Source organism: Nothoprocta perdicaria, unplaced genomic scaffold, assembly GCF_003342845.1.
Source record: "Nothoprocta perdicaria isolate Ctin4 unplaced genomic scaffold, notPer1 scaffold_75, whole genome shotgun sequence".
NCBI classification, from domain to species: Eukaryota; Metazoa; Chordata; class Aves; order Tinamiformes; family Tinamidae; genus Nothoprocta; species Nothoprocta perdicaria.
Genome location: NW_020456032.1, coordinates 340,806 through 361,280, shown reverse-complemented (window position 1 = coordinate 361,280; position 20,475 = coordinate 340,806). Strand labels below are relative to the sequence as shown.

The 20,475-nt window shown below is 49.9% G+C and overlaps 1 protein-coding gene across 1 annotated transcript in view; it reads right to left on the bottom strand.

The window, feature by feature from the left end:
• The window catches only part of LOC112957658 (heparan sulfate glucosamine 3-O-sulfotransferase 3B1-like), a 105,117-nt gene that overhangs the window by 16,986 nt on the left and 67,656 nt on the right, over positions 1 to 20,475 (bottom strand). Inside the window, exon 2 of the mRNA XM_026051386.1 lies at positions 20,322 to 20,470. Within this exon, the coding sequence (XP_025907171.1) occupies positions 20,322 to 20,470 (149 nt within the window). The remainder of the gene's footprint in view (positions 1 to 20,321; positions 20,471 to 20,475) is intronic.

The following is a 20,475-nucleotide window of genomic DNA, read 5'->3' as shown; positions in this document are numbered from 1 at the left end:
AAGGAAGGAAGGAAGGAAGGAAGGAAGGAAGGAAGGAAGGAAGGAAGGAAGGAAGGAAGGAAGGAAGGAAGGAAGGAAGGAAGGAAGGAAGGAAGAGGTAAGGTAAGGATTGGATTCTGTGAAAGGAAAGCGATCTCAAGGCATGAGCTGCCTCTTTGGAGGGCATTTTGAGGAGGCATCAGGAGAACATCTGGGCTGAGATTTTCCAAAAAACAAGTAGAGATTTGTTTCCAGTGCTCCTTCAGTGTGCACTATCCAGCTCACGCAGCCTCTACTGTGCAGCCCATCTGCCAGGCGACTCACAAGTGGCTCCATGCAGGACAAGGAGCCGTACTAGGCCTCTGCAAGCATCCTGCAGGCCCAACACAAACTGTTTAATCCTCATGTCTCCTTCTGCACATAGAAGTCAAGGAAACYCTTCCACTTTTGCCGCCAAAGATAATAACCCCTGTGACCCATGGACTGACGCACTGKGCAGAAGTGTTGACCCCTAAACGGGAATGAAAATTAATATCAGTCCCTGGACAAAGTCTTGCAGACAGCAGCAGAGCCCTTCCAAACCACAAAAATCACAGCCAGATCTCAAATAATCTGCATCCCTCATGCTGCTGGACTCTGGAGCACATCATGAATTGCTCCTTAGCTAACAGCACTGATTGGTATAGCTGCTCCAGAGCAGAATGATGTCCATCTCTATCACAGCCCCTGTATCCTGTCCTGACCTCCTATGAGCTCTGAGGTCTTATTTGCTGCTAGCACCGGTGGAAATCAAGACTAATTCCAGGAAACCCACAAGCAAAGCTCAGGCCAGCAAAGTCTACTGTGTCTTTGTCTTTCACTATATTAGCTCTGTCCCCTGGGAGCTACGTTATTGCCTGCAATGTATAATGCAATTTGCTTGTTTTCCCTGTCTGGCTCATTTTTCTTTGGCACAAGCGCACGCGTACACTCTCAARCATGTACCCTCGCGTAAGCACACACATTCTTCATGTGAAGGAATTAACCCAGKAAACTTCCTGGCACATTATTGTTATCCCATGGAAATAAGAATTAGGTGCCTCATGCAGCTACTGTAGCACTGCTGATTGTGATTATCTCATCTGGAAAAGGCCTGGAAAGGGGGATTTTACTGTTTGAGGGATGGAGAGTCTATTGCTTACTGGGGGGGTTGGGAGTCATGTAGGAGGGCAGGGCAGAGGAATCAGCTCAGGAAGCAGAAAGGGGAAAAGAAGCTTTGAGAAGATGCAGATGAGAGGGGAAGAAACACTCTCTTCAGGGTAGATGGAAACATTAARCCACTGAATGAAGTGGTTTTGGCCACTCCTAGTCCCTCCTGGTTAGCGGGCACAAGCAGTGGGGTGTCTCAGCGGCTGGGGACATGGCTTTCTCCCTTCTCTGCAGGGAAAAATGCCAACTTTCTTGACCACGTGGCTCCTTGACAGAGCAATATGAGTTCTTACAAGTCATGATCTCATCGAGACAAATGGATCTGTCCTCCAAGATACCATTCTGGAGCCCTAARCAACTCCATCCCTACTTGCAACCTTCAGAAATACTGTGATGTGCCCTTTATTGCTGGAGATGCTTCATGTATGTGTGTGTGTGTGCCCGTACTCATCAGTGGACAGCTTTATGATAGAGCCAAACATTTCAAGGATTCCTCCTTCAGAGATGTTCTTTCTTTAATGACGCTGAGAAGCGACTTCTTTATACGTATATATATCACCGTATATTTTCTACGCTGCACAGCCCCCAAAAATCCTTTATCTGTATTATAAAGAGACACTGACCACAGGCTATGATCTAAAACATATGGAATCGCCTAAGTTTACCCTTGCCATTATTCTTCACACTTCCAGCGCCAATTCTTTGTCCCTTTGCTAGATGAAACTTTAATGGCTACTAAAGGGCTCCCTGCTTTCACCCCTGGAGCAAAGCAGCCAAGTGCAAAGAGGGCAAAAGTCTCCCAGAAATAGAAAGCTTAAAAAGATTTTTCGTTGCCTGATTTGCAAATTCCAGCCAAGGTAGGAGCGAGTGCAGAAGAAAATGTGCAGAGCAGCCATGCTCTGACCTCCTCCAAATCTATAGTCTATTAAAGGATTTTAGCCACAGCTCAAAAGTTCACGCATGAAAAGCTATTTTCTTTGCTCAGCTACTGCACCCTCCTTCCAGGGAATGCATCACTATCTAACCTTCTATCTGACAGAGTCATCTTACATATTTCAGGAAGTTTTGGCTGATAGCAGAGCTAAATTTCAAGAGTAAATTGTACATTAGCCCAGGGAAGAAGAGTGCCCAATGTCCATTTCAAGGTCAGCTTGTATAACCTTCATTTGGGGGCAGCAGAAGAGACACAGACACTATTGATTGGTGACAGCATGACATCAAGACTTCCTAAGTGTGAATCCAGCTCCTTACTAAAAAAAAAAAAAAAAAAAAAAAAGGAAGATGTGCTCTGAAGTATGAACAGATGAAAATAAAACCAAGTAATGACCTTGGTCTTATGAGTCAATTTGAGTCATTTGGATCCAAGCCGATAAACTCTCTCTTTCATCACTCAGCAGTGTATTGCAGTGGGCTGGACAATCCAGAAGGGCTCCTGCAATATGACCCATCACCTCTCATTTTAAGGGCTGCCCTGCTAAGAGTTTTTCAAGGTGGATGCTGCTCAGTCAGATAGCCCTCTTTCTTCACTCCTCAGTATCCTAAAAGAGGAMAAGACCCACACTAAGATGCGCAAGAAGAGGCTGCTGTTGTACACCAGAAGCAAGGAGCAGTTCCTGAAGGAGAAAGATACCTTCTTTCATGGTGCTCCCAAGCGAAAATGTAGGAAAAATGGGCTAATATTGACACATTTGGCAGTGGTGGGAATTTCAAAACCATGCTGACATCAAGGCATCAGAAGAGATGAGCACCATTCAGTGTCTGGCACATGCAGATCCACCTTGCAGCAGGTGCCAATGGGCCAGGTGGGACTTCTTTAGCCCAGKCTGGGGTAGTGTGGATGGGATTTTCAAATAAGAATTGCTTTGGGAACCTAAGTATCCCTGAAAAGCAGCAAGACTTMTGCTCTTTAGACACTTTGAAAATCACGGTCAGAGTCCCTGGAGAGGAAGATTTTGAAGTGTGATCAAAGACAGTCCTAAAGATAGCAAGGAGGATTAATGCTCCCGGCAAAAGCAGAGCAAGCTCCTTAGTTGTTCCAATGGGGCTTTTTCAAAGGGGCCTAAGGGAGTTAGGCACTTAAATCTCAGTCAGATCCTTTATTTAGTTTGCAAATCCTGTGCAGAGTAGTGCAGAAGTGTGACCCCTGAAGCATTACTTGCCAAGCAGGTCTGCTTGAGTGAAAATCTAAATTGATTTTGGCTGTGCTGGTGGCCTCCTGCAGCTGCTCCTTATAAGTATCCAAAAGAATGAGCCTTCTGGTGGGAACATTTGAGGCTACAACCAATTTTAGGAAATAAAAGGAAGACCAAGAACAAACTGGAGCAGCAAACTGCATGTTCAAGGAAAACTCAGCTCCAGTTTTGACTCCTGCCATGGTGCTCAGAGAGGTGGTGGAAGCAACTGGTGAAGGGCAGGATCCAATCAAGAGGTGCTGGGCCCAGGACTGCTGCTCTCTCCTCCAGCCCAATCCCATTCCCATCTATAGCAGGATGAAGCAGATGCCCCAGCTAGCACATAACAGGGGACTGGTGTTGTACTGTGGGACAATATGTGTTGCAGATCTGCGCTGCAAGATCTATTATCTCCAGCTGGGCAAGTAACATCACTGGTCCTCCCTGTTGTTTCACTGCAACCTCTAAAAAAGTTGCAGGAAACACTTAGTTCCTGGGTTGGGTTATTTTTTACTGCTTGTGTTTCCCTGTATTTTTTTTTTCTCCATGACGTAGGTACACAGCAAGACCTATGAGGTTTTGTTCCCCAGATGGTTGGATGTTCACGTTGTCTTAGCCATTCCCACCACCCCTGCTAATGCTGTCAGGGAGGGTTACAGATCCAGGAAAGCAATAGGAGGAAGACAGAAAAAAAAGGTGCAAACAATAAACAAAGAACCTGTTCTCATGCAAATACTTTTTGTGACAATAAAAACAATAAAAGGAGAAAGGCAGAGGAGAAATGCCGGGCAGGGTCTGGCCACAAGGTCTTTAAGGGGCTTGCTTTCCAAGCCTTCCCACCAGGGTCCCCTGTCTTGCATTTCATGTCCCTGGCCATCATAAACTGGAAAGAGACCAACATGCCAAGCCCCCAGTGCAAGGGGAATGGGTCTGGTATTGTTTAGAAGCACGGSACACATGTGACGCGCTATTGTCCCTAATTTGATTAATGATGTGATCACGCCAACAGGGCCACTCCACACACACGCGGCACCTTGTTACTAACCCGAGCCAGGAGATTCCCATGAGAGCATCAATTCCCGAAGACTTGCCTGTCCCAACCTTGTCAGGTAATTGTTTATGAAAAGATGAATGTATACAATAATAGCGGGTGAAGGGAGCTGATGTATGGAGTGTTAATGAATGAAATAATCAGTTTGGTAATAACTGGCATGTGTATTTGTCAAAAGRGAACCAGCAGGACATTAGCATTCGACAGCCACCGAACCTTTATCTCCTGGGCTTGTGCCTGACAACCGCCCCGAGATAGTCCATGAATAAAATACTGAGTGGTACCCAGACATAATTAAACTGCCAATGTGGATGTACCTAAATGAACTTGATATCTTAATGACACTAGATAGCAGGCGAGTAATGAAGGCCCCATGGAAGGGAGGTGCATAATGAACACAGACATCAGAGCTGGCACCGCAGAGTCATCCTTTGGGAAGAGCGATGTGGAGAGTGGCTCATTATCACACCGGCCCTGCCCTCACCCCATGCTGCTTCCTACACCACAAACTGTGTCCACCCAGGCCAAGAGGGCTTGTGGCCAAAGGCTCAACCAAGACACATTGAGCAATGGTGGCTCCCAGCACATGGCTTCCCACCTKCAGGGCCACCTTGGATCTCCTGGGGCACAGGGCTCTTGGGTCTGCCACTGTCAAGCCTCATCTTCCTTCCTCCTGAAACCCATCTTCGGCTCTGCTGACTGGACTGAATCCTCATGGCACAATGATTAACTCCGACCATGTAGCTTCCTGCCAAGGCTGAGGGTGCTGGTGGTCATCCACAGACCAGCTATGTCTCATCAGAAGTCACCATCACAGCCTCACATGAAAGACAAAAAAACACACAAGAGCTTGAAATTGCCAGTCTCAATCACCRACTACAGAGTCAGCATCTGTAGGAAATATCACAGCCAGAGTCAGTCTGCCCTGGGTGCTCTGTGCCTGCTTGTGGGACACATCCCTTGTGCCCAGGACCCTTCACACATTGGCATCTRAAAGCCTTGAAATGACTAAAGCTTTGTGTTCACAGCAAACATGAGCTGGTCATGGCTCATTGTAAAGGGCACAGGACACCTTGATCTGGTCTGGTCTATCACAAGAGCTTTAACATTAGGGCAAATTTTATGGTGGGAAAGCCAGAGGAGATGACCTTGGCCACACCAGCCTCACTGTTCAGCAACTAGCTGTGGTGCAGGGACTAAGGAACATGGCACGACCAACAAGTTGCACAGCCAGGAAGGGCAAAACTCGTAAGAGGCTCCCCAAAAAGCAGATTTTTGACCTACTGCCTCTGCTGAAGAGGAATGTTCCAATCCTGCTGCATCAGCTCCCACAGAGACCTCTGCCACACTAACTTGTGCAGCTCAGACAGGCTTTTAAGAGCACTTAATGTCATTAGATTATCAGATATGCCTTTTTTTTTTTTTTTTTTTTCATTCTAGAAACAGTTTTCCTGAGGAGAAGCCAGTGATTGGGACAGCAAATATCCAGATGCTTCCCGGACTGGGAACGTGTCCCCAGATAGCTCAGCCACAGGCGCAGCACTGCAGCCTGTCCACGTCGGGTCTGGCCAGGCACGTCCCTGCCCCACATCAACCACCTGGYTCAAGCCCAGTGAAGCTCCCAGCACAGACACCACACGGTCCGAATTTCTATCTGGAAGATGCTGGATAGACTCTGAGACATATCACCTCCATCCCAGCTTGCAGCTCACACACATTTGCTCTTAAAAGACAGGTTTCAGCCCTCTTCTYGTGGTGGGCAGCACCTCAGGTTCACATGCCACACCGCACAGAAGGTAATTGCCGCTTCTTGCTCTAATGCTTCCCATTTTAGCAGCAAATGAGCAATGTGTAGTTAGTATCAGCCCTATTAAAGAAGTAATAATGGGAAATTGAAGCACACGCTACAGGGAAGGAGCACTCTCCCTGTTATATGAGCTACAGCCACGCTGGTATTTGACAGCCACAGCATCCCTGCCTGCTGCTGCTSCAACTCCGATATATTTAAATACAAGAAGTTCAACGTGTAGGAAAGTAGCTGGCTCAATAGGGATCAGCTGGCTCTGTAATGAGTGAATTGAATGGTGGCTCAGAAATTGCTGTGAAGCCAGCAGGGGAAATCTAAGCTAGAACAGGTCCTATCTCTCTCTGGGAAGGAGATAAGGAAAAACTGCCTAATGAAAAAAAAAAAAAAAAAAAAAAAAGTAATGCAGGCTTTGGGGAAAAATATTTAAAACCCAGCAGACAAAACAGCCCGAGCCAAGCAGAGAAAACAGTGCTGAGAACAACCTGTTAGAATCAGCACAGCAAATTGCAATGCAAAGGAAATACAAAGATGGGTTAAAAAGCATAACTCCTGACTGGAGAAATTATTCCCACCTTTGCACCAAAGGGCACGGTGGGCTGGAGACCCAGGCCATGGCAGATGATGATGGGCAGCACAGGGAGTGAAAGCAGAGGACAGAGAGCAATGCCAGGCAGCAACCACCCCAGGGATGCAATGCAAACTCCTGCTTTTATGAACAGTTACCTCCTAACAACCTTTGGGGGATGGAGGGATGCCCATGTGTCCCCTGCAGCCTGCATGTCCCCCCGGTTCCCTTGGGATGGACCAGCTCTGCAGAGGACACACATTTGCCACTAATATGCCTTGGCAAATGACAGCTACTATTGACTAAAAAGATGTCAGAGGGAGGCACTGAAAGAGCTCCTGGTTCCTAGGGGGTAAAACCCTCAACTTCACTGCCGTCCTGCCCGTTTACCGAAGATTCAGTCCTGGCTGCCAATTATTTAACCATTGCTTTCTTTCGCTGCAAAGGCATCCCTGTGGTGCACCCTCGTTAGACGGTAATGGTGATTTCATTAGATTAAATAACTCTGATGGTCCCTGGAGACGAGCTGCACTTTAAACATAGAGCCTCAGAGCCAGAATTATTGTGATTTAACATTGATTAGATTACAAGGCAAATCCAATTCTTCCTCTAAACATATGACGGCTACGACTTGCCTAGTGGGAGAGGTTGAGCACAGCATTCCTGGAAGCCGGTGGGGAACGCGGCTCTCCGCTAGTGCTGTGTCCTCGGAGCCGGTCTGGGAGCCCAGTCCTCCCATGGACGAGATGCAGAGGGGAAGATGCGAGTGCCTGAGCTTTTCTCATCCCAAGCAGATGCTGCAAACATTTTTTATGGCTTTCCTATGGGTTTGGAGCAGGCTGGAAATGACCAGTCAAGGCAAGAGCAGGACCGTGTCTATTTGAGACATTCCAGTTGTGCATTGGGGCTACAGGAAGTGCCCTTCATTTCCAAGCTCTTTACTAGGGTACGTGGTGCACTTAACCCCTGGCTCAAGATCACATAGGACAGAGCTYCCTCACAGCCCCTTTGATGACAGCTCTGGGGGAAGCATTTGTCCAAGGAAGCTGACGGGCTCTCACGATCCCCACACATGCTCCCTATCATGCACAGAGCCTCGAGCCCATCCAGAGCAGCYGAGGGATGGGCAAGACTATGGTCCATGCACAAGAGCAAGCTGCAACGGAGTTAAAAAACACAAATATGCATCCRGTCCCGCTCCTAAGAGTCGTGATTACAAGGAAGGAAGATGAGCAGTGCAGGAAGGGTGATATATCAGATGGCAGGAAAAACACAGCCTTCGCTTTCCGAAGTTCATGCCACAGCTCCTGGCAGGCATGGGGCTCACAGGTGCCAGGATTAGTTCCAGGGAAAGCAGAGATGCTGCGGCACAGAGACGATGGAGTGGAGAGAGACACAGAAAGACCGAGACACGAGCTCGGGGGCTGGGGCAGAACTCGCCGCCTGCTCTCCTTGGTGGGAGCTGGAAGGGGGAGAAACCCGGGCTTACCCCGGTGCCTGGGGCCGCTAAGAGCCCTCAGTGAGAGGCGGTGCATCCGTCACCAGCACGGCCACCRAGGTGAATGTGGCCACAGGGGAGGGGGAAACCCGAGCTGCAACCCCTGCTGCCTCCCCAAGCTCTCCCCTGCATCCCAGCACTTAACAGCCTATGGCGCTGACCCATGTGGAAGACATTCAAAACTGGAAGAAAAACAACCACAACATGTGGCTTTGGGGTATTCAGGAGGCTTTGTCTTTGTAGTCCCTCTGCATTCCCCTCTGGTCCCGAGTTTGTGTCATCCGGCGCCTCCCGAGGTGCCACCACAGCACAGAGCCCCTGAGCATCTGGAGGAGGTCCAGGCTGGAGGAGCTGCTCCGTGGCTGGGCCTTCAAGGGCAGCACAGGGAGAGCCCAGGCAGGACTGGGAGAGACGGCTGCATGTTCCTTCCCAAGCAAAACTCTCCCTGTGTTATAGGAATGTTGTCCTCAAATATTAGAAGGTCCTGAGGGAAACAAGGAAAGGGGGAAGATTCCTGCCTGTCTTGGGAAGGCCAGTAGGTCCCACTGGCTAAAGCAAGTAAAGGGCTTCACTGAGCTCCTCGCTGCTGCAGAAAGTCATCTGTTAGCAATCCCAGAGCCTGGATMGGGCATCTGCTCCCCAGCCAAGTGACATTTGCTTTCGGGAGGCTCCAGTTTCCTGGACCTGGATTAGTTTTGACCAGCACCACTGGAGCCAAGGACCCTTGGAAAAGAGCAGGACAACCCAGACTGCATGAGCTTCCCTTGGAAGCTCAGCAGCCGCCTGTAAGACACCCACATGCTGCTCATGTCACTGCAGTCCAGGCCAGCACCCAAGAGGCTCCTGCCCCAAGGACAGTCCAGGACACACAGGCACGGAACACGTGGTAGGAACAAGGTAGAAACTGGCCATCCTGGCTCAAACAAGGGGCAGCAGCAGCAGCCAAACACTATTTAACATCTAAACTTTCAAGCCTTCAGCTCCTTGCCAGGAAAGTCAGAGCTTGTTCTTGGGAAGCTGAGATTCCTATTTTTGTCAGGAAAACCAGTTTTAGCAGAGACTTTTCTTTCCACCCAGGTATGTGGCCAGAGATGGAGGYCTGGCCACCATCACTCTGTACTGCAGGGCAGTGAGGTACAAGCAGATCTGCAGAGCCAGGAGAACTGGGTTTACCCGCATGGAGCTCACCAACATTAAGATCTGGGAAAGCTCAGGGAAAGGGCATTTTGCCACTGCATTCGCAGGCAGGCTCACAAAAGGAAGCCTGCGGATGCTCTTGGTCTCCTCCAGTGTAAAGTCAGTCCTAACATCCAGCCCAAACCCCTTAGCAGGCATCTAAAAGTGCGTGGCTCCATCAGCAGGAGKTGGCAAGCGGGGCCAGCACACACCGCCCAGGCAGCCTGAGCTGAGGCAAAAACTCCCAGCCCAGGGGCAGGGGGTGAAACCAATCTGTGAAACTACATAAACCCAAACGGCTGTTTCAGAAGGTTCAACCAGCGAGCTCTCACTTTATTTATTGTTTATTTACCCAGCTCTCACTTGCCACAGGTGATAAGGGACATATATTCATATATATTACTTTTTGCATCTGTTACTATCCTTCACCCTTTGAGCTAGGCTGGAGCTACAGCCTGTTTATTTGCTCAGCTTGGTGGGGCTGGTCGGATAACACCAACCGCCTGGCCAATTCCCAGCCGGTCATTTATCACCTGTGTTACTTCACCTGTCTTCCTAATCCCAGCCAGATCAYGGCCTCCTAAAACCGCCTTGTTATTCCAGAACTAGAGCGAGGAAGGGGCTGCTTTCATGAAGCTGAATGCAAGCTGCAGCACAGCGGGGTRGACTTACTCCCCAGAGCAAGCCTCTAAGACCAGTGTGCTGCATTCATGTGAAGTAGACCCAAAACAACACAGTTCACCATCATCCAGGCTCAGAGCTTGGCAACAACCAGACTAACATAACAGCACCCACATCCAGGCTCCTTGTAACAAAAAACACAATTCCAACAGGATTGATCCAGACTCTTTAGTGTGAACTGCAAGGCACTGCCGCAAGACAGGAGCAGACAGAGGATCATTTATTTTGAGATGACCTAGACATTGGGTGTAAAGCACAACTCTCCCTTCTCTCTTAACTRTCACCAATCAGTTGAGTGCCAGATGGAAAATTCATCCTTCTGCAGAAAATAGATWCCTAACTATATAATATAGATCATATTTTTCCACAGATTATAATTCTGTCAGAACTGTAAGAACATCTCARCTGTCTCATGGCAAAAGTTCATCCAGGCTCAATGACTGTCAGCACAACCAGGTGCTGTCTGGGTCCCTTCTCCCTACTATACTTTGCTCCCACATGCTCCTTCATGTTCTGGGTCCCAGATGAAAAGCCCTGGTCAAGCTCATCCCACAGTGCCAGGAAGACACATGGACCTGGACACCCTTACAGGACAGCTGTTACCTCTCCACGGGGACAATGCCCAAGTCCCTGCTGCATCTCGGTGGCAGTTGTGCTCYTGCCAGCTCTGAGCTTGATGCAGCAAGGACACTCACTCTTGTCCCTGTCAGCTCCGTGGTTCACTGATGGTGAGAGCCCAAAGCRCTGTGCTCATCTCTTGGGGCACAGCCTGGAGCAGAGGGACCCAGCAAAGAGTGCAGGGATGCGCAGAGGATGARGACCTCTCCTGTACTACAGGACCCACAAAAGCAGTTCCAATAAACTGGCTGAAAGGAGAAAGGCAAACTACTTACACCTATAGCAGCATAAGTGGACTCTTGACTATGGCAGCACATCTTTAATGATCTGAGAAGTAACTCATTAGTTACTTCTACCAGGCAYGGGATTTTGGTATCAAAAAATGGATGGAAAAGGCTCTTTCCATCAGTGAGCRCTCAGACTACAACTAGACCCTGGCAAATCTCTTAGCAGCCCCCTGAGAAAGTGTTTTTGCTGGCTCAGCAAGTCCTTGACATAGCAGATTCACAGCTCTCTCCCAGATGGCCAGTTCCAGGCAGGAGAAAAGCTACAACCAGAGCTTCAGCTGTGGACACAGAGGAGCCTATGGCATGAGCAGGGACGTGCACACCACCACACATGGTGTAAATGAGTGTGTGGTCTSTACGGCTGCGAGAGGTGGGCAGCACTCACTAGAGCAACCTCAGACTCTGCGTTTTATGCAGGACCTGTGCTCCAGGGCTTCCATGCAGAATGAGAGGTCATACAGCAAACCACAGGYTAAAGAAAACTCTTTCTTTTATGTTAAAAAGGCACTGTGTGCAGCTATACATTGCTAAGACTCAAAATCCTCTGTGAGATGGACTCGCATTTCTCCCAGCTGGTTCTTGTCATGGACCTTTGGGATGGACCCTTGTTCAGAGCCTTTCTAGGGGGAGATGAACAAGATCCATTTGTCGCTGGCAATACCTGCAATACCATATTGCTACCTTGCAATAATACTGCTGCCTGGCAATAGAGCTCCCTCTTCGACCCTGGAGGACAGGAACCGACCAAGCCCTGCAGGTTGTGAGCGTCCTCCTGGTGCTCTCCATGCCTGGGCTAACATTTCTTTTTCTCCTAGAAGCTGTGCTTTGCACTTCTTTCCAGAGTGCAAAAAGCACCTCTAAAAATTGCAATCTCTCTCAGCTCTCCCATAAAGGAACCAGGCTGCTGGACCACAGCAAGCACCAAGTCACTCTGGTCCGGCCACCACATGTGTGTGCTCAGCATCCCTGTAGCCTCCTCCTCCTCTTGTCTCTGCCCTGTAGCAGAAGCAGGTTGGGACCCTGTCACGGAGCATGGGGCTGCATCCAGTCAAGGAAAGTCAGATGGAGTTGGGAGGCGCTGAAGGTCCTGCTGACCATGGGCAGGAGGCACGGGAAGCAGAACTGGAGGGATGACTGTGGGCAGAGCCAAGCCACAAAACGCTTGGAAAGTGCCCATCACAAGCAGTCAGCTTCACTTTCCTTCAGTGCCGGGAGGCCAAGACACTTTCCAAAAGGTTCACAGGAAGTGAGAGAAGGTTTTGGGCTGGCTGCCACGGGAGCACTCAACTTCCTAATGCCAGCTCAGCCGTGGGGCTCGGCAGAGATTTTCCAGGCTGCAAACCAGGAGTGTCGGGGCTTCCCTCCCCAGCGCAGAGCTGCTGCCGTGCGTGGAGGGCTGGTCGTGGTGCAAGTTGGCGGGAACAACGTGCACAAGCCAGGTCCTGTGCAGGAGGAGCCTGAACCAGGCACTCYGGCAAGTCCCCACATTCCCCTCCGCGGAGCCACCTGTGCTAACACAGGGAGTTCACCTCCAAGAGAAGACATTAGACAGCTGATAAAAACAGTCTGAGCAGGGTCTAGTTTGTGTGAAAGGGAGTGCATGGATCACTTACAAATCTCTGGCTCCACAAGCCATGTKTAGCTGAGTGTGTCCTGAAAGCTTTTCCAAAAGCACCAAGTTCAAGACACTTTTCTCAACACCCTTTTTAATGAAACCACCTAGCCTTTCATTCCAAAGCATTAATTTTGTTTTCCATCTGAYATGTATAAGGAAGAAGTGTCAGGGTGAGCTTCAATTCACACATTTTGATTGATCAAAACTATGGTTCCTCCCCCATTTTTCAACAAGCCATTGACTCCAAAGTGTACTTCCCTCCCACAACTCTGTGTCTCAAAACCTGTGCTCTGCTTACTGCATGCACTGAGATTTGCCTTTTGTTTTTTCCTTTTTTAAAGATGATGGAAGAGCTAACTACCACTTTCATACAGGTAAAAGGCYGATAAATACCAAGTAAATACTTGCAGACAAACGTTAATATTCACACATACTTCTAAAGTCCAAGAAGCGAGGAATACTCTATGAGTTTTATTCTTTGCCGTAACACACAGCTTTTGCACTGAAAAATGCCAAGTCAATTTGAAGATCACAGGAAAGAACCCTTCCCTGCCACTGAAAGTCACAATCACTCCGGAGTCACAGCGTGGCAGCAGGTCATGGCAGAAACACGCTGCCCAGGACATGTTGTAATGGGGAACCAAGACAATCGAAGCCAATTTAAACCATGGTGTTAATTTTCAAAGTTCAAGATTAGAATGACCCAAGCTGGAGTTTAGCCTGGACAAATGGATGGACACCCCCAGCTCCAGTAAATCAGGAGAATTTCCATGACCTTCAGYGTGAGGACCAGTTTCAGGTGTAGCATAGGGCTCGCAATCCATGGGCAGCTCTGAGTGGCGAAGGGGTTGATGCAAGCACGAGTTCAACACTTGCTGAATTCCCAGCACAGATGCCTTTTTTTCAGACAGTGTCCCATCCTATCACAGTTATAGAAGATCAACAGCAACATGAAGCTAGATGTCGAGGCCCACATGCTAAACCTAGACGTAAAGATCCACTGCACGTCTCTGAGCACATAAACTTTCTGCTTCGATTTCCGCTCTAGAAGAGTGGAGATTCTCCACAGAGTTTGTTCTCTTGAGAGCACACACAGCACCACAGTCCGCTTTGAAGCAGACCCCACCTAAAGCTGTGCTCAAGCCACTGCACTAACTGATGTTCACAAAAGCCCAGCAAGCCTCTTCTTCACTGTTTCAAGCACTGAAGGGGATCTTCAAAGACCACAGTTGGTGAGACCAGACGGAGCCTGGCTCAGGTCACTCTGCCAACCTTTAGGGGAAGGACAGGTCATTCAGCCATCAACCCATCACTTCCAATGAGCTGGGAAAGCTGAACATATCTTCACCTTGTTTATTCTATGCTGGGACATGCTCATGCTTGTGGACTTCTATAAAGAGGATTTCCTAACCATTTCAGCTCAGTTAGTGCAAAATGTTTAAATAATGTCAAAGCATTTTGATCTGTGATACTAAATGTTGCCACACAATATCATAGAACTGTAAGGGAAATATTAATGATAAAATGCAACAGTTTAGAGACATAAAAAAAATGCAATCGTGCATGTATGTAAACATATATAGACTATCAGATAAATAAGGAAGTCAAAACAATCGTTTTTGATATTTTCCCATAAAAGGCATCACCAGAAAGCATGGATGCCAGGAGGGAATCCCTTTCCAAAGGAAAACGTCAGAACAAATCATTCTGATTTTTTGTAATCTTCAGCAGAAAAAAAAATCTGTTGGGRGTGGAGAGTGGAAAACAAAAATAATTTGCTGGCTTTGCATAGCAAAGCTCTGCTTGAACTTGACCGTCTCTCAGCACAGGAATGCGTGCGAAGAGGAGCTGGCTTGCCAGACCCAATTTGGTCAATCATCTCCCTGTTGAGAGTCATCAGCTGGGCTCAGAAAAGTCAAGACACCCGGTGCTGTGAGCCCTGGGCAGGGCACATTGCCCCAGCACTGTCCACAGCCATGGCTGGATGAGACATGGCCAAAGTTGGTGGAGCTGCAGTCAAGACAAGGAGGGAGCAGGAACCAGGAGCCATCTGCGAGCTCCAGCCCTGTGTGACAGTGGGCATCTCGCTGATACAGTCTCTAGTTCCCAAAGCAGCCCTGGGACAGAGAAGGAGAATTTCTCTCCATATCCTGCCGGGCTCCAATCTCCTACCAGAACCACATTCAGCAATAGCCTGGAGTTTGTAGGAGTTCAAGCAGGGATCTTTATATCTTTGTAGCAGATGGTGTTGAAATAGAAAGAGCGTATTATGAATCTCCTCGCTTCTAAGAAGCAAGACGGATGATCTTGCCATGCAGGAAAGGAACCAGCAATATCTTTTGCTGAAAAATTTCTTCCTCCAGAATTGCATCACTTGATGAAAGAAACACCAAGAATAATTCACTTCCTCAAGCAGCTCTATTTATATTCCAACTGCGGGCCTTATCCCGCCAACCTGCTCACAAGAAGAGTCCTCATGRAGCCAACAGGCTGTTCCCAACTGCAAGGATTTAAGAGGGTGCAGCCTGCAGGTTAATGCTCCAAACCATGAGGGCTTGGATATCTCGAGAGGTGGGTTACACAGGAGACAGGAAAGGCTGAAGTAGAGACAACAGCCAGTGTCACAGCTCTGGAGAAGCAAGTCCTACAGATCTTGCAGGAACCGTTGGTAAGGCCTTATCTATAACAAGGTAAGAGCCACAGTGCCTGATGCCAAGAATCCAACTTCAACCACACCCTAATCCATTCCTCTTCCATAATGCCTCCACATACCAAGAAGAATATGCAAGGATTTTTGGCGACAACGATTGCCCTTTATCCCCCTCAGCCTCTTCTGTTTCATTGCAAACACAGTTTGTGTTACCTCCATATTCTCCTGGGGAGAAGTGTGATTAGCAGCTAAGAAGTTTTAATGCATAGGGAAATGACCAGGTTTTCTGATCACTTATTCATGGCTCTGAACTCTTTGGAAAGGACCCAGCTCCTTTTACCCTACTAAGATATAACTGCTCCTACCATGAGCGTCAAATGTTTGGGATGAAATCCTAGCTTGGTGGTGCTGGGGCTGCCAGAACTTTGTCCCGAGACTCCAGGCTCAACCTAACAACCCATGGGGCACCTCACATGGGCAGCAGAGCTGAGTGCAGGACAAGAGGCTGCCCATTTAGGTAGGAATTGGGTAAGATCAGGCCTGGAAGGATTTCAGTAGGGAAAATCTGTTTCTTCTCCAAAGASTATCAGACTTTTTTGCCATAAATGGGCTCTTGCCCCAGCCAGCTGGAGCTTCGTACTGCTTTCCACAAGACTCGGCTCTATGAATTTAACTGACAAATTCTTGGACGGTCGAGGCCATATTTTCAAGATTGCTCAGCACCATCAGCCAGGGCCGGGGAAGACCAGCTTTCCAAAGGCACCAAGCCCCGCACAGCCCAGGCATAGCGGTGGTGCTGGTCCCTGCCACCTGCCYGTGCCTCAGGGACCAGGGCAGAAAACAGGGCTGAAGATGAAGATGGGACCTAGCAAAACCACAGTAAATGCCCAGAATCCAATAAATSCTCAGTTGCTTATTTTGATGCTTTACAGTGGGAACATGGTTGTCCAATCTTCTCTCCTTGGACAGCCCTCCTTATCCTCCAGCCACGGAGTTCATCCCTTCACCAGGCACGGACATGAACCTCAGATAGGAATATCATCCAGCAGAAAAATAAGATGATACATATATAAATATATATATATATGCACACACACACAAACTGCTTAAAAGCACCACCACAAACAATAACCCAATAACCCTTTGGGGTTTTGTTTGGTACAGGAGGGCACCCAATTACACAACTAATAAATAAACAAGGACCACCATCCGCTCCAGCTTGTGGCCGCACAAAGTCGCAATCTGCAGGAAGTGCTGCAGGTCATACCCAATTACTAATGGTAATGCAGATGTGCCTGGGAGATGAGGAGGTCCAAGGATCAGGCTTTGCTTGCCAGAGCTTCCTACGAGCAGCAAGTGGAAAACCCCAAGCCAGTTCAAACTTGCTCAAACTCAACGCTCAAACACAATTTCTCCAGTGGCCCAAGTCACGTTCAGGGCTGGGCACGTTTTGAACAGTCGCTGATAATTGCCAAGCTGCAAGGTCAGGGTGAGGAAAGGTGGGGAAACCATCACTTTTACCCAGAGGAAATGTTCAGGCATCCAATTGCAGACACAGCCATCCAACAGGGGCACTGCTGGCCGCTACTATGGTATCTCTCTCTTGCAATGGGTTTTACACCACRTCCTTCCCTCCCAATGGCTGCAGACATCCAGTCCTACTCCTCCTTCCACAAACTACCCTCATCCCACCAAAGCACGCCCTGGTGTCATCCGCATACTCCAGTCCCCCATGCCACCATTCCTCTGCTCGCCTCCACGGTAAAGTCACCCCTCGGACAGCAGAGCTGCTATTTGTGGTAGCCAGGAGACTGCACAGACCTCCAGGCCATGAAGCTCCACAGACTGGCTGGAGTCCCCTATGACCAGGACCCTGATTTCACAGTGATTTGAGGTTCAGGGGCTGGGATGGTGCAGGAGAAGGTGAGCTACAGCTGTGTGCAGATACTGGGACATCTCTTCTTCCTCCTCCTCTTMCCCAGTCCTCTTCAGCAACCAAAACATCTTCAGTTCCCTTTGACTCAAACACCACTGGTTGCTTAGATAAAAAAGTGCTTTAGAGAAAAATCCCCCAGGGACATTAATTAGGAGCAGGAAATGCCCAGATGCCGGAGTGCTGGTCCTTCAACATCCCACCTGCTGGAGCTGATTTGAGGCAGCTTCCACCTGGCCCTGTGCAGTGTGCAGTCCGATGGCATTAGCTCGTTTCGAGCACAACTGGCATCGTCAGGGGGATCAGAAACAAACAAAACGAGTGTTGCTGCGTTGACCGACAGCGCAGCGCCATCCTGAGCAGCGACAGCCTAACGGAGCATTGGAGGGAGCCGGTGTCACTCGCGATGCCACCCACAAGGGGTTTGTTTATTTATTTGCAGGGGTTTATTTATTTATTTGCTATCCCAGGCATTTTYCCGCTGGCTGGATGAGCCCCTATTCCTGGCATCTTCCTCCAGGCTGTGTGGAGGAGTTCAGCTCTTAGCGCATCCGCGTTAAGGGGCTAGGATGGGGCTGGAGCAGAGGTTTCTGTGCTGGAGAGCCCAAGAGACCCTTATGGCATCTCCTCCTCCCTCCTTTCGGCCCCTGCAGACAGGGGACTTGCAACAATCGCAGCAGATTGATGCACAAAAGCTGCTCGATGCACACCGGTGTTCAGCCCACACGCACGGAGGTGTCGCGCTTCCCAAATTAAACCTCTCGGATTGCTTTTTTTAAAGCAAGTCCCTCCGTGGGACGGCTGCCTTTTACGCAGGCACGACACGGGCTGCAAGCAGCGCGGTTCTTGCACTAAGTGAATGGGCAATGTTGCTCAGCAGGCTCGCGCATCACTGGGCGCCCTGCCCGTGCCCAGCCTCGGTGACACCATCCACATGTAGCGTCGCTGCTGCCCAACCACTGTTTATCCTCCGACTCCTGAAGGTCTGGGCAAGAGCAGCTGCTGCTGAAGCTGCTCCTTTGTTTGCAGGAGGAAGCGCGGTCCCATCTCTCCAAGCCCCCTGTGGATGCGGCAGCCTTCCTGTCCCAGCGCGGCTCCGCACTCCCCAGGACCGCTGCCCAGCTCCAGGCAGGGTGCTCGCTAGCCAGGACGGTTCCCCTTGAGCACTGGAAACACCCCAGAGCACCCATACCTTGTAATGATGCTGCTTAGACTGACTGCTTGGAAAGGAGGAGGMAAAAAATGTCAAAATCAAAATCAAAATGCACATGAAACCTAAGACCAATTCCCAAGATAAGAGACCAGCATCCCTGGCAAACATTTGGTCATTTCCCCCATGTTGAATCTGTAGCAAAGATCTCAGCCAAAGCCTGGACAGACACAGATGTTTTCTGAAGGATGTTTTGCAGCAGGCTGGTAACTGCCGAACCGGGGCCTGCCCCTGCGGCTCTCGCACCACTGCGGGCCAYGCGTATTAACAGCGATTACTCATACGAGCCCGTCCTGCAAGATGAGGTCTCGCAGGAATAGCCCCRCACAAAGAATTCACTGTACTGCAGCCTCCGCAGGGCTAGGAAAGAAAAAAGGGGGGAGGAAAAAAAAAGGTGAAATTCAGGACACCAAATACAAACAGCACCAATTAATGGAAGCACTCGCGTATCAAACGTAACACACAGCGACTGCCCGAACGGCCTGTGGGGCAGCACCTCCAGCGGGCGAGAGCTGCAGGACGTAGACGGAACCTTGGGAAGATGAAATCCCCTCCGCTACAGGCTGGGCTAGGTGCTGAATGCCCGCGGCTGCCCTCCGTTGAGGGCTTGTGCCCTGCTTGGACACAGTGTCCCGGAGCGGGGATGTCCCGGTGCCATCTGCTCCCTGGGCACRCGGGGGCACCCTCCAAAGCAGCTTTTCTGCATGTTTCTCCCTGTCCTCCCATACCACATTTATATCCCACAAGCAAGCTCCAATTCGAGCTGTTGAGGTTTCCAGGTCTGTTTGCAACATTTCCTTTCCAATACGGGGTCGACACAGAGAAGCGGGATGAGCACACACTAAAAATACCCTCCTGCGACAGCTCCAGCCCACATGGAAGGAAATCTTCCTTCGCGGGGAGCCCACGCGCAGCCCCAGCCCCAGGTGATGCTCCGGGGAGCTCATCGCTCGCTCGTGCACGGACTTTCCGCAGACACGGGACCGTCGCTACGATCCTGCTGCCCATTTCAACACCGTCCCTGCAAACCCTCCTCCTCTGAGCTAGCGCCCGGGCTCAGCACAAATGGAAAGCAAGCGCTGGGCGGACTCGAAAGCCTTTTCTTTTCACTCTTTCATTCATGAAAACYGTGGACACGGGGATGCTTCTGCTTCACAGGAGAGCAGTTTCTACCTCACTCCAACCTGCCCCTTTCATAAGTACCTGCCAGAAAATCCTCCTCTATTAACTTTAAAACATGCAGGAAAACCACCTACAAACAGGAGCTCTGCCCCTTAGGTTTACCGATTGCTTTCTTGTTTTCAAGGGGATTCCTCTTATTTGGGTTTAGGAAACATGGGTTTCATTTATTTATTTATTTATTTAAGCAAGGGGAGGATATCAAGGGTGCTCCCTTTTTTTTCCCTTTTTTCTTTGGTAGTCATCACTGAGCTGCTGAAATATTCACATGCAAAATACATTTTCTCCCACGCACTGAGCATAGAAAAGCCGCTTTTAACTATCCCTCTGCGGGCTGTGATTCATGAGAGGTGCCGGSGCTAAGAGGGTACCCTGACTCAGCAGAGCCCCTTTGTACAGAGGCAGCTGGGCTGGGGGAGACCCCACAGCAGAGCCGGGGGGGAGCTAAAGGGAGGACCCTCCGACTTTCTCGTGGGAACGCGGCTGTCCCCATTCCCCCGATGTCCCCCCAGCCCAGCACCTGTGCTCTGCCTGGGGCAGCTGGCATGGGATTTGCGGGAGGGATGAGGCAGGCAAGGAGCAGGGATGAGGGATGCGCATTGGGGAGAAGCAGGGCCGGAGCTTCGCKGCGCGGGGCCGGGGGCCACCAGCGGGTGGCGGTACCGGCCCGGCCACGGCCACGTCCCCGCGCGCTCGCGTCCCCCGTGCCCTACCTGTACCAGGCGAGCCCGCGCTCGTAGTTGCGGTCGAAGAAGTGCGGCTCGGCGCCCACGGCGCGCACGTCGGGGTGCACGCGCAGGAACTCGAGCAGCGCCCGCGTGCCGCCCTTCTTGACGCCGATGATGATGGCCTGCGGCAGCCGCTTGC